The sequence below is a fragment of the Harpegnathos saltator genome, unplaced genomic scaffold, assembly GCF_003227715.2.
Source record: "Harpegnathos saltator strain DR-91 unplaced genomic scaffold, Hsal_v8.6 scaffold594, whole genome shotgun sequence".
Lineage (NCBI taxonomy): Eukaryota > Metazoa > Arthropoda > Insecta > Hymenoptera > Formicidae > Harpegnathos > Harpegnathos saltator.
The window spans coordinates 232,326-247,793 of record NW_020230420.1 but is presented as its reverse complement, the minus strand read 5'-3'; the positions used below and the strand labels follow the sequence as shown (position 1 = coordinate 247,793).

Here is a 15,468-nt window from a genome sequence, read left to right as displayed (position 1 = left end):
GATAAAGCTGTAGCAGATGAGCAATTCATGTTACCGTAAAGTCGGGGTAGTCAGCGATCGTAACGTCATTCCGCGATGACCCGGCTGCAAAAGAGGATCTTGAATGCTCGCCGATACTCGCCTGATACTCGATATTGCCGTCGATACCGAGTATCTTAAGCAGCTACTCGTTACTCGTGAGATCGTGCAGCGGAACTCGATAACGAGAGAGGAATATAAAGGATAGGCGCTGAACGATCGAGTGAAAGTAATTCGATATCGTAACATTATCTTCGGCAACTTAATAAACGCAAAGTTGACGTAACCCTCAAGTGGAAGAGCAATCGAATATTCGTCATCTGTATTGGATTTAATGAATTTGCGTCACGGCTGAGTATGTTTCGTTTGAAATATGACTGAGACATTATTTCACTGAATTGTCCGCATACATCTTGCAGCTTTTCCCTTCACAGTCCGCCGCTCTGGACATTTGATTTTCCCGCTGGCTATATCGCGGCGCAAGCGTACGACCGACTGTGCCTTTTAAGACCTGAAAGAACCGAACACGTGACGGAAAGGTCTTCCATTTTGACGACGCGGCACCTGTCCAATGCTCGAGTCGTGGCTCCAACTGCACTTTATTTTCCGACGAATACTCCAAAGGGTCGACTAATTATAAGTACGAGAACGAAGAATCATTCACGCAACATTAAACTAAACGTTGGCAAGTGAATTAATGGCAATCAACAATTTTGTATTGTTTAAGCATTAAGTACGATACGGGAGTATAACTTGAACACCGTCTACACCGAAATCAATGAGACAACAGTGGCGTCGTGGCGTTGTGTGCTTTTGGCGGGAAAGCACTGTCTGTGTGCGTATGTAGCCAGCATGCTGGTTACCGCAGTGTGTTGACATTGGTCGCACCTACAAGATACGTTGCTCGAGGAGTTTTTGTAACGAATAATATAACAGTGAATATAAGAAGCGACGCGACGAAAAAATTATCCACACTTAATCGGTACATCGACATCAGGTGGACCTGGTCATCGCACTTGGTCAAAATAACTGTCATAGGTGCGCTATTCGATTTGGGATATTCAGATTCTTCATTGTTTATTCTTTATTTATTCTTGAGCGAGCGCATCAAGTGAACGAATAATTGCTACAAAAGTGTAGCTTCATTATGTGATCAAAGTATAACCTGGAATGTTCAATTGATTGCAATCTCTGGAGAATACAACTTGAGACTGTCAGTTTTGTTGAAATAATGAAGTTTTGTGGCGAAGTAAAATTCGAATTAAATATCTTGTGCAGCTAGCTTAACATAAGAGCAATGCATTGTTTTAGGAAGGACTTGGCGCACCTGCACTGAAAAAATGGCTTCGCTGCAGAAACTCTACAAAAATCCATTTACGATCTGCATTGAAGGCAACATTGGAAGTGGCAAAACAACGTTTCTTCAGCAGTTTCAGAAATTTAAGAGTGCCACGATTCTTCCAGAACCTGTACACTTATGGTGCGACTTGGAGGGAGTCAATTTATTGGTGAGATTCTATTGTTTATAGATATATCATGGATGCTTGTAGTTGATGCATATCTAGACCCTAAATAATCCAATATAATTAAAGAATGATATTTTTGTGCGTGTTTATTGTTGTATCAGTCAATCCCCTAATTAAATTATTGACTTGTATCAACCAACTCTAATCCATAATAATTAGTCATAAAGATCATTAACGCTCATGCTGGCGGATAAATTAAAAAAATACAAATTGCAAGATTCAACTGACTGTGACGATACTTTCAGGATCTTCTGTACAAGGAACCGAAAAGGTACTCATTCTTGTTTCAATCTTATGCTCAAGTAACGAGGTTAGAGTTACATACCATGCCAACGCCAACGCCTTACAAGGTAATGGAAAGATCAGTATTTAGTACAAAGTGCTTCTTAGAGAATATGAAACGTACAAATATAATATCCAATGTGGAAGCTGCAGTTTCAGAAAACTGGTACAATTGGAGCATAAGAAATGCTAATATTAAAACAGACTTGATAGGTAAATATATGAAATATTTCATTATGTGATTTAACAAGAAGGATTCTTAAGCGATTGTTATAATCAGCAGTATGTCATATAACGATTTCATTTGATTGCTTCATAAGAATCTAAATTGTCTATTTGAAAACACTCAGATGAATTTTTAAAGATACTGTCACGTTGTATCAGTCTGTTGAATCATTTCAAAAGATTTCAATACATAACTTATACCTTTTTTCTCTGATATATTTTTATTACATTTTGCTTTGCAATATAGTGTATCTAAGGACAACGCCAGAAGTCGTGTACCAAAGAATGCAAGCACGCGCACGGAAAGAAGAGGAATCCGTGCCGTTAGAGTATTTGAGACAGATCCACGAGATTCACGAGGACTGGCTGTACAGACAAACCTTATTCTCTTTACCGGCGCCAGTCATGATCTTAGACGGTGACAAGAGTCTCGAAGAAATGGTGCCGCAATTTGAGAAATGCAAAGATTGGATACTTAAAGGAAAGATTGATAGCATACCAGACACCAGAATAGTCACTCAATAAAGACGATGTAAATAGATAAGAAAAAAGACATAATGGTTAGGATCAAAATTGTTTTACGTTTTACCGTGTTGAAACTAATATTAAAGTAAATTTATGACTCACCCTCTGAGACTGAGATGGCATTGTGTTCCGGGAAAGTTGGCTGATTGTCGTTGATGTCGATCACTCGTATGCTCAATGCAGTCGTACCGGTTAATTGAGGGTTTCCTTGATCAGTCGCGATGATGGTCAGCCTGTATTTTTCGCGAATCTCACGATCGAGGACTATATTAGTCTGTACGATTCCGCTATATGGCGGGTTTATAGTAAAGGCATTGTCCGGATTGCCATCCACTATATGATACAGGATCCGGCTGTTCATCCCTTGATCAGCGTCACTTGCTGAAAGCTGCAACAGAGAATATAGGTGATACAGTTGTGTATCCGGTACACTTTTTATAGATTATTGTAATTATTTATTTTTATACCTACACTTTAACGTTAGATAAAAATAGACTTTTATATATTCTGCTTGTCTGACTGTAACATTCTTTTTCTTACATTCTCACGGTCTCACTTTCTCCCTTTCTCTAATTTTGCAACGAGTTACCTTTTTTCACAAAGTTAATAGATTAATTGGGAGTTTTGAGGCTGATTTGAGAAATTATTTGTGCCTTTTATCGACATTGAAAATCTCAACACGAGAATACTAATCGCGAAACGTTGCCGCGTTCGATGCTATAAACAGAAGCGCGACGTGGCGTTGGCGAGTTCGTAAGATTCCCTTACCTTGACAACGAAGTCTCCCTTGGCATTTCCCTCGAGCACAGTGGCCGAGTATTGCGTTTGCGTGAAGATCGGCGGGTTATCGTTGACATCGGACACCCTGACGATCACCTTGACGTACGCCTCGAGGACATCCGGGCCCACCGTTCTAGCCACCACGTTGAGAGTGTGCCTCGAGCTCTCCCTGGGCTCCTCCTTCGGCTGCTGGCCTTGCAAAGATCTGCCCCACGAGTTACTCGTGCGTCCCGTGTCGGCCGGCAGCTCGTTGCAGGGATTCACCGTTAAATCGTTCCAGAGTTCCGCGTCCAGTCTAGTGGGTTCGTTTACGCGCAGCAGGCCGGTATCTTCGTTGATCGCGAAGGTACCGAAGTTGTTTCCCGACGCGATCGAGTATGAGACTTGCTGCCTCCTACCGTCGGTGCGTACCGCGATGATCTGGACGATCTCCGTTCCAACCGCTGCGTTCTCCTGAACGATGACGTTGTACGTGTCGTTCTGGAACTTGAGGGTCGGTGCCAGATCCGACAAGCGGTCGCCGATATGCAGCTCGATCAGACCTTTGGCAGTCTGCGGCGGGTTCCCTTTGTCTCTGGCCAACACCTCCAGGTGGTAGACCTTGCCGTTGTCCTGCGATAACGACAGAGTCGCCGTTATCATGCCGGTAGTAGGGTGGATCCGAAACTTCGGTTTTTCCACCTCGTGCAAGAACGAGTACAGGACCTCCCCGTTGGCACCCTCGTCGGCGTCGTGGGCCGAGACCCGCAGGATGTTCTGGCCCGGCAGCGTGGCGGTGGACACGTCCATACGAAAGGGATACTTCGTGAACACTGGCGCGTTATCGTTCACGTCGCTGATGTTAATCTCAACGGGTATCGAGGTGTTCTTCGCGTCGTACTTGCCGCTATCCATGGCGACCACGAGGAAGGTGTAGCTGCTTTGCCGTTCGCGGTCCAGTGAACTATATCGAACAAGAAGAGACGAGGGTTACTTGCTGCAAGCTGACTATTGAGACGCGCATCTGAGAAAAAGATATTGCAAAAGAGAAATGGATCGCCCTTCTTAGAATTTCCTCCTAAGATCGCTCGTCTCCGGCACGGTTAGGTCAGCATCGCAATTCTTCGATCACGGACACACGATAAGAGCAACAATTATATTTATAGAACGCCCAACGAACGATTCGAGCGGCGAAAATCGCGGGGAATACCCGAAGACCATCGACGTTCACCGGGTTGGAAATCGCGGAGATTAAAACAATATTGTTACAAAGTTACGTAAACGTAAAGAAGAAAAGTTCCCCGCAGAGCGGAGCGCCTTCGTGATACGGCATGACTCTCGCAATAACTCTTAATAAGCGTGGGATAATGATCGAACGCCGGTAGTGCACGGTAGAGTCCGATACGCTGATTTGCGATTGCGCGATTGCCCGATTCGAGCCGTTCCGCGGTTATCTTTTGCCGCAAATTTGCTGCTGACTGCGGATTAGAGTTCGCTCTCGAGTCTCCTTGCGTGTCGCGTCTCAGCAGAAAAATCGATTGTGTCGCAACAAGCGCCTCGACGAAAAACCGCGCGTCTCCTGAAGAAATGAAGAGATTTCTCTCGCCAGTCGTCGACTGTGTGAACAGACGAGTGAAATGTATATGTGGGGCTTTTGTATGAAGCAAATATAGCTGCGTCGTACTATGTGAAGGACCAAGTCCGCCGATGAGAATGATTCGCACTCCAATTATCTCTACGAGATCGGCGTTGACACGTCATCCCCGGGTACCATCTCGACGTCCTTGCCACCGGTTCGCGCTATTTATCGAGTCGTTCTAACGAGAACTGGTCCTCGTTTGACCCGCGTGCTGTATCTACCGGGTGGTCCAGCAGTGAAAGAGGGAAAAATGTTCCGTATACCTCTCCGCCGTGCCGGGATGCCGCGGCTGGCTCCCAAAGGTAACAGAGACGACCGTTGCAGTGAGAGCAACAGCAACAACGCGACACGAAAGCCGGGTCCGCGGCTACCGATCGAAGGAGGAAGATACCAAAAACAGAGGGAGCAAGGAAGAAGGAGAGCAAGAGGAACGATCACATGCGTCGTAGCGAGCGAGGGAGAGACAGAGAGAGAGAGCGAGAGAGAGAGAGAGAGAGAGAGAGAGGAGAGAGAGAGAGAGAGAGAGAGCGAGAGAGAGAGAGAGAGAGAGAGAGAGAGAGAGAGAGAGAGAGAGAGAGAGAGAGAGAGAGAGAGAGAGAGAGAGAGAGAGAGAGAGAGAGAGAGAGAGAGAGAGAGAGAGAGAGAGAGAGAGAGAGAGAGAGGAGAGAAGGCGGGAGAAAGACACGCGCGGCGAAAGAGCGGCCGGAGCGAGATCTGGTTTTGCATATCAGGCATTTTGCCGGCTGAAATAATGCATTGAAATGCCACATGGCGTCTCGCTGAAATGACACACGGCTGTCGCGGCGCTAAAGTATGCGCCTCTGCACTCCTTCTCACGACTACCGACACTCTCCGCCACCTCTCCGTGCAGCAGCGGAGGGCTCCTCGGCCCTTCGCACGACTCGGCGGCCCACCTTTCTGCGTTCGTACGTTATAAACGCGACGCGACGGCGTCTCGGCGGACGAGAGCAGAAGTGACAAAGGTCGGAGGCAGCGGCATGGCAAAAAAGCGCGAGTAAACAGTCACGATCGGGCGAAGTACGGCCGCAGTCGTGAAGCAAGATTGGTAGCGAGATCTAATTGCGGCGGGGATTAAAGCGCGAATCGCGCGAATCAACCGCGAAGGATGCGCTGGGCGGTGCGTCGATCGTGCGGGTTTATACGGCGACCCCGTCGCGGCAGATGAATGCGACTGGACAAATTATATATTCCCGTGGCGTGGAAGTGATTTATCGAAATAACGCTGTCACGTCGCGTCGCGCGAGAACACGCCGGGCGGCGACGAGGACGATGACGATGATGAAGACGACGATACGGGAAGGCGAGTGTCTCTAGTCGCCGCGGTGATGCCGCATCCGTATAACGATCCCGCTCGTAAAGCTTAATGTTTCATATATAAGGGCTCGAAATTGAATTCGATTCCGTCGAGTTCGCGCTCGCACGCTCACTCTCGCGCGCAATTAGCGTTCGGCTTTTCCTGCGCTTGTGGTGCACCGGCCAAGACCGTATCGAGCGGTTAACGATCAGCGGTTGCGCGCGCTCCGCTGGGATCAAGGTTCGCGGCAGCCTGCAGCGAAACTGTCCATTAATTAACGAACCACAACCTTGCTGTTTGGAGGGATGGACGGAAGCCACGCGGAAAGTCTTCGCCTTAACGACGTCCCGAGATATCAGTTTATTGCGCACGTAATCATAAGAGACACACACAGGCCGAGAGGGACGAACGGACGAAGAGACACGGAGAGGAGCGAAAGAGCGACGAACGAAAGAGAGGAAGAGAAAGAGAGGAAGAGAAAGAGAGGAAGAGAAAGAGAGAAAGAGAAAGAGAGAAAGAGAGAGAGAGAGAGAGAGAGAGAGAGAAAGAAAGAGACGGAGAAAAGGGATGGAGGAGTATCGCGGGTTGTGCCGACGGGTTATGCATACGGAATCGTTTAATCGGCCATAGTGCGTCGTTCGTGAAGCGCATCGACTGACTTTATAATTTTACGACGTTCCTAGTCCGTCGACGAAGCTCCTTCCTCCCTCGCCGCCCTCGAGCGTCGAGTATCTTTTTTTTTTACGATGCGAACGAGTCACCGTGCCCTCCCATACGTGCGTGTCTCTACTTCCCGCTTTACGACGTTATACTACCGGCGTAATATCCCCCTGGGTGATCCTAATCGGATGTGCAATAAAGGTCGCGGTAATTAACGCCAGGATGAAATTAGTCGGCTGCTAGCCGAGATCGCGAAGCGAGACTCGCATGCGATAGAAGAGCGAGCGAGCGAGCGAGAGAGAGAGAGGGGGGGGAGGGGGAGAGAGAGAGAGAAAGAGGAAATCGGGACAAGAGAGGAGGTCAGGGAGAGGAGGAAGCGATAGAGCGATAGAAAGAGGAGGTAAAAGAGGAAACGCATATAAGAAAAAAGAAGAAGAGGCAAGCGACAGAACGTGCACTCACCCGGCGGTAGTGATGACACCGGTCAGGTTATCGACCCTGAAGAGCCAGCTCGTCTCCTCGGCGATGGCGTACGTGATCTTCCCGTTTTCACCTTGGTCTGGATCCGTCGCCCTCACGGTCATCACGCTCGAGTCCGGCGCAACGTCCTCCGAAATGGTTGTCACGTACTTGGCGAGATGGTAGTTGGCTGGATAGTTGGACGATTGGAAACCACCGTTCGACAGACCGTACTCCAAGCTCTGCGAGTTGCCGCGCGAGTGAGACTCGGCGTATTGATCCTGCAGGAAGGTCGGCGCGTTGTCGTTGACGTCCAAAACGATCACGGTGAGATTGCAGTGCGCTTCTAGACTGGGTCTTCCTTTGTCCTTGGCGGAAATTGTCAGGACGTACTTGGATATAGTCTCGCGGTCCAGACTGAACATCGACAACATGCCGCTCGATGGCTCCAACGTGAACTTGGAGCCGATGTTACCACCTGGAATCGACAGCCAGAAATATCAGATATAAATACCACGAAGATTTGTGAAGGAAAATCTTCTCACAAATCACCTCGAATTTTTTTTCCACATAATTGTGTGAAATAGACGAAGATTGCTCGAACTGATGCGACAATGAAGGAACCGAACGCGTTTTATCAAAAGAAGACAGCATTTCTGCCTATTACGAATTAAATTCAGTTCCAAGAGCGAGAAATTCTATCCAGTCGCACACTCTCTATAACTGCACTCGACGGCTGACTCACCTATGATACTGTAAGAGATCTCCCCGTTGTTGCCCTCGTCAAGATCGCTCGCGGCCACGGTGTGAATCCCGAAGATCTCCTGATTTTCCGGCACAGCGAGAGTGTAGCAGGAATTCGGTCGGAATTCCGGACTGTTGTCGTTCTCATCTATCACGATTACTTCCAGGGTGGTGATGTCCAGCAGCTTGCTCGACCTCGCTAAGATCGAAACGGAGTAACGCGCGACTTTCTCACGATCCAGGGAGCCTCGTAGAGTGACTAGACCGCTAGGAGCTATTGCGAACTTGTTCGAGGCTATGTCGGCTGGTATGGTGAAGGTGACGTTCCCTGCGCAACGGAATAAAGCAAATTCATCCTGCACGCTATATAACTCCGTGCAACTTTTACAGAGTTGCTCCTCTGCTTCTTTCTCTCGGCCATCGTCAGCCGTTCCACGTCGATTATCATTCCCGTCGACTTGCAGTGCTCTTTGCGCAGCCAAAAAATCTATATTCATCCCATACACGTACCTCTCTAAATACACGCGGCCGAGGTAAATAAAATAAGAACATTCTTTCATCAATTTTCTATCTCGCGCGCAAAACACAAGATCGTCTCCAGTGTCGATCATTTCACTCCAGCCTCGATTACATCCCCCCGCGCGTCCCCGCCGGCCGAGCGCGTATATCATATTTCGCGCGGCGGCGCCGCGCGATCCGGTGACTTGAATGCCCGACCAGAGCGCGGTGACTTCAATGCCCGGCCGGAGCCGGGCTGGTAAGCCATTTAATGCATTCGATTCTCGAATTCCAGCGCTTAGCGCCCGTGCTCGCCGGATTTTTAGCGGGCTTAGAGCACAAAGCGACTCGCGACTCGGGTTTAGCGTACGCGCGCGCGCGCGCGCGTTGCTCACGGAACGTCCGCACATGTGCGTAGCGCCGCGACCACCTTCCGTCGTGTTTCAAGCGAGCAGTCCCGGCGACACCGCGTGTGTACACACGCGTGCACACGCGGCGTGCACACGGTGGTGTGTATGACGCGGCGTCGGTGTTGGTGGAGGCGGTGATTTGCCTATGCGTACCGCGGCAGGCCGCCGCGCCGGCACGATGATATACGCGGCCATTGTTTCGCCTCGTCCTCTCTGATGCTCCCTGCCCCTCGCCCTCAGCCGCTTGTACACTTTGCGCGAGCTCTCCTGTGCGCGCGCGCGCACAGCTCGTCCCTCGGGATCCCAGAAGACGCGGTAGTCTCCCCTTTGGCGCACCCGGCGCGCTAATGCGCTCGTCTGATACACGGGCGACGCGATAGATAAGCGCAAAACCAGAGATACATCGTGTTGTCGGCTTCGGCGGCTAGTTTACCGCGACTACCGCGCGGCTTAACTGTTCGTCAGCCGGCTCGGAGCGATCGGATCGCCGCGCCGCGCCGCGCCGCGCCGCGCCGCGCCGCGTTGGGCCGGCAGGTATGCGGATCTTCGGCGCGAGGAGAAATGATGCGCGAAATGTATATATACGCGACTTTCACGCGCGCGCGCGTTCATGAAGGTAGTACGCACACATTCAGGCACGTAAACACGTTGAGGAATCCCGTGCGCACTCGGGACGTGCTCTCACACTTCGGGCGGCGATTGACTTCTCGCTTATCGCGAGCCGACCGATTGCCCGGCGCGATGAAAAATCTCGTCGGGCGTCGGTATAAATACGCGAGCGACATGATCACGTCGTCCGATCAATATCCCCGGAACGAGCGACTCATATTTATGCACGCCTGCGTTGCGTGTTTCTCGCCGTCGAGAGGGACTCCTCTCTCTTTCTCTCTCACGTCTCTCGCTCGTTCCCTCGAAACGGCCGCGCGGCGAAAAGCTTTTCCTCGCGAGTTCGCTATAAATTGCACGCGACGCGACTCCTACGGACACTCGCCAAACTCCCGCGACGATAATTAGCGACGTTGCGAGAGGAACCTCGCGCGATGGAGAAGAGATTTGAAGAGCGCGAGCGATCTTCGCCGTAAATAAGGCGCGAATGAGCTCGCGCTCTCGGAGGCTTGTTATCGCGTTTTCCGCGAGCGAAACGGCGCCGGATGACCCGGGATGACGCGTTTCGGCGAGATCCGCGACGTCGGAATTTTCTCGGCTGCCGCGACCTCGGTTCTTCGACTTTTTAAGGCGAGACTGAGAAGGCGCGTACGTGCGAGAGGAGAGGAGAAGAGAGGAGACGAGAGAGACGAACGGGGCTCCGCCGCAGCGGGGTATTCCGTGTCGGGGCCTTACACACGGATGGAACGCGTTGCCGACGACCCCGAGAGAGGCAGAGAGAGAGAGAGAGAGAGAGAGAGAGGGGGGGGAGGGGGAGAGGAGGGGGAGAGCCCGAGCCGAGCCGCGCGAGTCATTTCGCTGAATTTACTATAATGCTCGGTACCGGCCGGATTCAAGGCAATTATTCGAGGTATTTTCGTAGCAGGGCTTTCCTATTAGCCGCGGCGAGAGTATCCGCCGCGGTCCGGCCTCGCGATTATGTTCGCCCTCGCGCGCGCGCGCGCGCGCACAGTTTGCGTGTGATGTGTAGGTGGTGGTGGTGTGTACTCTCCGACGCGTACTATCCACACCACTGAGAAGAACGGGCACGGGAAGAGAGAGAGAAAGAGAGAGAGAGAGAGAGAGAGAGAGAGAGAGGGGGGGGTGGGAGGGAGGGTGGGAGGGAGGAGGTCGAAATATCGCGAGCGTCAGGAGGGAGCGCGAGGGAGATAGTCGAGGAGAGGGACGAGAGATAGCGGATTGTAATTTCAGCGGCGCGCGCCCTACAACGCCGCTAAATTGACAGCCCCTTCTGCACCGCCGGGGACTTTATGTGCGCGCGCGCACCGCCGAAACAATAAGGACGCGTCCGGAGTACCTAAAAGGAGCCTCCGTTTTTGGTCCTCCCGCGCGTTCTTGTTACACGCCTCGGCATCGATAAGTTTCGGCCGTGTTGCTCGCTTTGCCGACGTGGCGCGGCATTATACGCCGCGAACACGCGTTCACGTCGCTTCATTCGAGCGAGCCGTAAATCGGGAAACCTGCGCGATCCGCACCCGGCGGCAGCGACTTCTGCCTGTCTCTGCGGCCGAGCGGACGATTACGGTCGCGCGTGAGATAAAAGCTCGACGAGTCTCGTTAATTCGCCTGAGACGTGGAACGGTGGGAACTCGCGGGGCGACCGCATGAAGCGGAAGGAAGCGAGAGAGGGAGTCTCCTCTTTCTTTCTTACCTTGATCGGCGACCGCTGGTCCCGCTACGTTCAGCACCACCGCTCCGACCTTCAGATTTTCCGAGATCCTGATGACAGGGTTGGGCAGTAGCAGCCGGGGCGGCCCGCTTACACGCGTCGTCGACGGGGTCAGGCTTAGCTTCAACACGGTCTTGCGAGGTGGCGATCCGTGGTCGCTGGCGGTGATCTCGAGATCCATGGGCCTCGCGATGGGCTTCTCCAGGCTCACGATTCCCGACTCGTAGCCCACGGAGAATCGCCCTTCCTCGTTGCCCGAGCTGATCACGTACGACACTTGACCGTTGTCGCCCGAGTCCTTGTCCACGGCGACGACTCTCACCAGACTGGCACCTGAGGGCACGACGATGAAGGATTACGAGGATTACGAGCGACTGTCGTTCGCACGCGTACGACTTCGTCGCGCGATTCATTCGCAAACGCGACACTCACCAGGTTGAAGGTTCGACGCGACGGCTATCTTGGTGGATTCTGGAGCAACGAAGACGGGATCGTTGTCGTTCTGATCGAGCACGATGATCCTCGCGGTCACCGTGGAAGCCAATTGCTCGCCCGGTGGCGCCCGATCCGACGCCTTCAGGATCAAGGTGTACTCCGCTCTTTCCTCCCTGTCGAGTGACTTGGCTAATGTCAAGGCGCCCGTCAGGGAGTCCACGGCGAAGCTGCACGTCGACGGGAACTCAGCCACGAGGCCGTATCGCAGTTCGCCATTCAAACCGCTGTCCAGGTCGCTGGCCGTAAGGTTGTAGATGGTCGACCCAATCGCCGCTCTTTCGGACACGCGAACGGTTATCGGATCCTGCGGCCATCTCGGCGGATTGTCGTTCGCGTCCTCGATTATGATTTTCACGGAGACGGCGATGCTCTGAGGATTCCCGATCGAGGTCGTGTCCAACGCACGGATCTCCAGGTGGTATTCGCTCACGTTCTCGCGGTCGAGGGAATGCGCGACCACCAGCTGACCTGAGCTACGGTCGACGTCGAAAGCTGGAAACTCGCTGATCGGCGTCAACGAGTCCAAGGTGAAGGCCACGCGACCTGCGGGACCCGCCCCCGACACTGAGCCCACCGCGTGCCCGATACTCGCATCTTCGCGTACCTAAATGCGCGTGAGAAGCGTATTGTTTATTCTTCTTCATTAGAAACCCACTTTATCCCGTGTGCGTTAAAGCATCACGGTTATTAAGTAATAATTGAGCAATATTCACGCACTAGAACCGGCAAGTGATAAAAAATGGCCAGTTTGTAATTTCTTGCAAAAATTACTCAATTTTAAACAACGATATATTTTACTGCTTACCGGAACAAAACTACGAGAAATAAATAAACATTGTTCGTCGGTAGTTCTACCCGGTGTTGGTCATCAATTTCTCGAGAATGTGCATTTTTCTTAACCAACGCGAGGGAAACGCGGACGTTTGAAATATCAACATCGTTTGAAAATCGATGACGAACGAGATTTCAATCCCCCGTGAAATTTGCAGCTCGGTCCTGCCGGACACCTGCAGGAAACGCGCGCGAAGGCGACGACAGCACGCCTTCGCGCGGCCAACGGATGTCGGGCGCGATCGCGTGAATATCGCAAAATGTAACATGTCGCGAGTGAATGATTGCGCGAGAGGGTAAGGTGGAGCGCGCCGATGGCGCCCAGCGCAGCCGGAGACGAATCGACGCGTAAATGAATCCTACCGGTTGGCGGGGTTAACGATACTCACGTTAAAGGTAAGACTGCTGCTGGTGAAGGTCGGCCGGTTGTCCGCGAGCGCCAAGACTTCGACCCGAAACGCGCGAACGCTGTGTCGCGGCGGATGTCCGGCGTCGGTCGCCTTTACGGACACCCGATACACGTTGCGTTCCTCGTGGTCGAGCACGGCCTTGGTCCTGATCATACCGGTGATCGGGTCGATGGTGAAGACATTGTAGCCGTCCGAGTCTCGGTCTGGAGGGAAAAGACGGAATCAAGTGACCGATCGAAAGTGCCCGCCGACGAGTCGAACGGACGAATTCAGCGGCGCGCGGACGATCTCGTTGTTGCGAGACTCGTTCCGTCGCGGAAAAATCACTCGCGCGCGCGCGCGCGCACGGTATTCGTGCCGTTGACCCTGAAGAAGGAGAAACGTGTATGCGCGAAATAGGCGCCGCGATACCGCGAAATGAAAAGCCTGACATGAACGGAGAGAGAGGTACATCGCAAACTCCCCGACGCTGTAACAGTACTCGCGGGCGCGAGCGCGAGAGCACGAGAGCGAGCGATGTTCAGATTTAATCTCGCGCGCTCAAGACATTTTTCGCCGTCTCGCGCCCGCCTGCGTCCCTACACGCGATTGGGAAAATCCGACGTAAGGGCGATCGTAAGCGCGCGCGCGCGCTCGCCCTAATGAAACGCTCGCGCATTTACGTTCGCCATAGGCGGTGCGTCGTCCCCGGCAAAAACGCGCACGCGGCCGCTTTTAAGACCGTGCATAATTGTTTCAGTAATTGCCGCGGGGCTATTAAGGCCCCTCTCGAAAAGCCCTTCCTCGCTCTTTCACGAGGCCCGAGGGAGCCTCGGCGAGAAAAAAGCCCGCTTCGTCGTCTAATCCCCGGGGCGTAAGTAGTTTCGCGCGCTATTTCTCTATTATTCCCGTCTCTCAGCAAGCGCCGTAACGAAGCCGCGCGAGCGCAAGTGGAAGCGCTGCGCGTGTATAACTAATTATAATTTATATATTTTCTTGCTCGGATCCTATCTACACACACGGACACATAATCATATCTGAGGCGAAGGCGCGAGTCGCTTCGTTGGTCGAGCGGCGCGTAACCGATTAGTCACGTGCGAGCAACTAATCGCAACGAGAGCCGGGCGTGCTCCGTGAACAAAAGAAGATCGAATCGCCGTTGCGCAACAACTCTGAAAAATACAACGTTCCTATCAGAATTTCAATGCCGCTTCGGATAGTCTCCGCTCCGTTCGATTTTTCGGATAGACAATAAATGCAGATTCAAAATTCGAAACAGCGAAAAAATAACCCGCGCCACTCGATTATTCGTCTGGCTCGATTGGCTCATTGGAGAGGACTGAACGAAGATAACGCGTCACAGGGCAAGGTACATCTTGCCTTCAATTATACATTGTATTTTTTATACCTTCGTATCTTTCATACTTTTATATATTGTTTTTATATTCTTTACACCTTGAATGACAAGTCTACAAGTGCGGAGCTTTCAGACCGAAACGAACACTTGAGGACTGAAATTCCTACCTTTCAGGATGCTGTAGGTCACCGAGGCGTTTTCACCGAAATCCGTGTCCAGCGCCCGCACCCTGGCGACCTCCGTGCCGGGCGGTTGCTCCTCCCTGACGCTGACAACATCCCTCTGAGGATCGACGATCTCGGGCGAGTTGTCGTTGACGTCCAACACGGTGACCTTCATAGGCACTCTAGTCGCCCTGGACGGTGTTCCCTGATCGCGCGCCTCCAGCACCAGCTCGTGCACCTCCTTGGTCTCGCGATCGAGCGGCTCGCGCGTGGTGATCTTGCCTAGAGAGTCGTCGAGAGCGAAGGCAAAGAGAGGGACAATTAATTTTCATTGCGCTTCGACGCTGCCGCGCTGCGGCGGGCATAGCGAATTATTAACGATCTATTAGCAATTGCCCGCGGCTCTCGGCCGCGTCTATTAGCGGACGCCGCGGGGATATTTACGAGCGCGCGACAAAAAGCGCCGTGCTAGCCCGTCTCGATATTAGAGAACGCTTGAAGACTTGTATTTGCGTCTGATGAATTTTACGCGCGCGCGCGAGCTGTCTGCAACTCCGGCGACCAATCGAGATCGCGATTGCGGCGGAGGACGGAGAGGAGCAGCGCGCGTACGCGCGCTTACTCTTACGCGCGCATACGTTCGTTCGCATAAAATCGACTACGTACGAGCGGCCGACGTCCCGTGAATCGCGGACGGCTAGAGCGACCTTATCAATTTCCCTCGTCGGGGAACGGTTAATTGGATAATCGTCGCTCGCGTACGCACGTAAGAACCGCGGCGCTCGTATTGCTCGGTCGCGCCTTGCCGCCGCCGCGCGCGGCGGAGTTTTGTGTTTT

At 52.2% G+C, this 15,468-nt stretch overlaps 2 protein-coding genes across 2 annotated transcripts in view; one reads left to right on the top strand and one right to left on the bottom strand.

The window, feature by feature from the left end:
• The window catches only part of ds (dachsous cadherin-related 1), a 66,868-nt gene that overhangs the window by 13,164 nt on the left and 38,236 nt on the right, over positions 1-15,468 (bottom strand). The window contains exons 6-13 of the mRNA XM_025304184.1: positions 14,635-14,913; positions 13,111-13,334; positions 11,828-12,494; positions 11,378-11,728; positions 8,154-8,480; positions 7,412-7,886; positions 3,345-4,299; positions 2,679-2,964 (exon numbers count right to left, since the gene is read on the bottom strand). Coding sequence (XP_025159969.1) covers positions 2,679-2,964; positions 3,345-4,299; positions 7,412-7,886; positions 8,154-8,480; positions 11,378-11,728; positions 11,828-12,494; positions 13,111-13,334; positions 14,635-14,913 — 3,564 coding nt within the window. The remainder of the gene's footprint in view (positions 1-2,678; positions 2,965-3,344; positions 4,300-7,411; positions 7,887-8,153; positions 8,481-11,377; positions 11,729-11,827; positions 12,495-13,110; positions 13,335-14,634; positions 14,914-15,468) is intronic.
• On the top strand, positions 557-3,062 carry LOC105188611 (deoxynucleoside kinase-like). Its single transcript, XM_025304187.1, has 5 exons — positions 557-658; positions 746-1,056; positions 1,330-1,526; positions 1,790-2,039; positions 2,299-3,062. The coding sequence occupies exons 3-5, from the start codon at positions 1,359-1,361 to the stop codon at positions 2,574-2,576; spliced, it is 696 nt and encodes a 231-aa protein (XP_025159972.1). The 5' UTR covers positions 557-658; positions 746-1,056; positions 1,330-1,358; the 3' UTR covers positions 2,577-3,062.

Excerpts from the sequence above, each read along its gene's own strand:
- LOC105188611 (XM_025304187.1), top strand. The coding sequence starts at position 1,359 with ATGGCTTCGCTGCAGAAACTCTACAAAAATCCATTTACGATCTGCATT. Across the intron at positions 1,527-1,789 it reads TGGAGGGAGTCAATTTATTG|GATCTTCTGTACAAGGAACC; the intron begins GTGAGATTCTAT and ends CGATACTTTCAG. Across the intron at positions 2,040-2,298 it reads TATTAAAACAGACTTGATAG|TGTATCTAAGGACAACGCCA; the intron begins GTAAATATATGA and ends TTTGCAATATAG.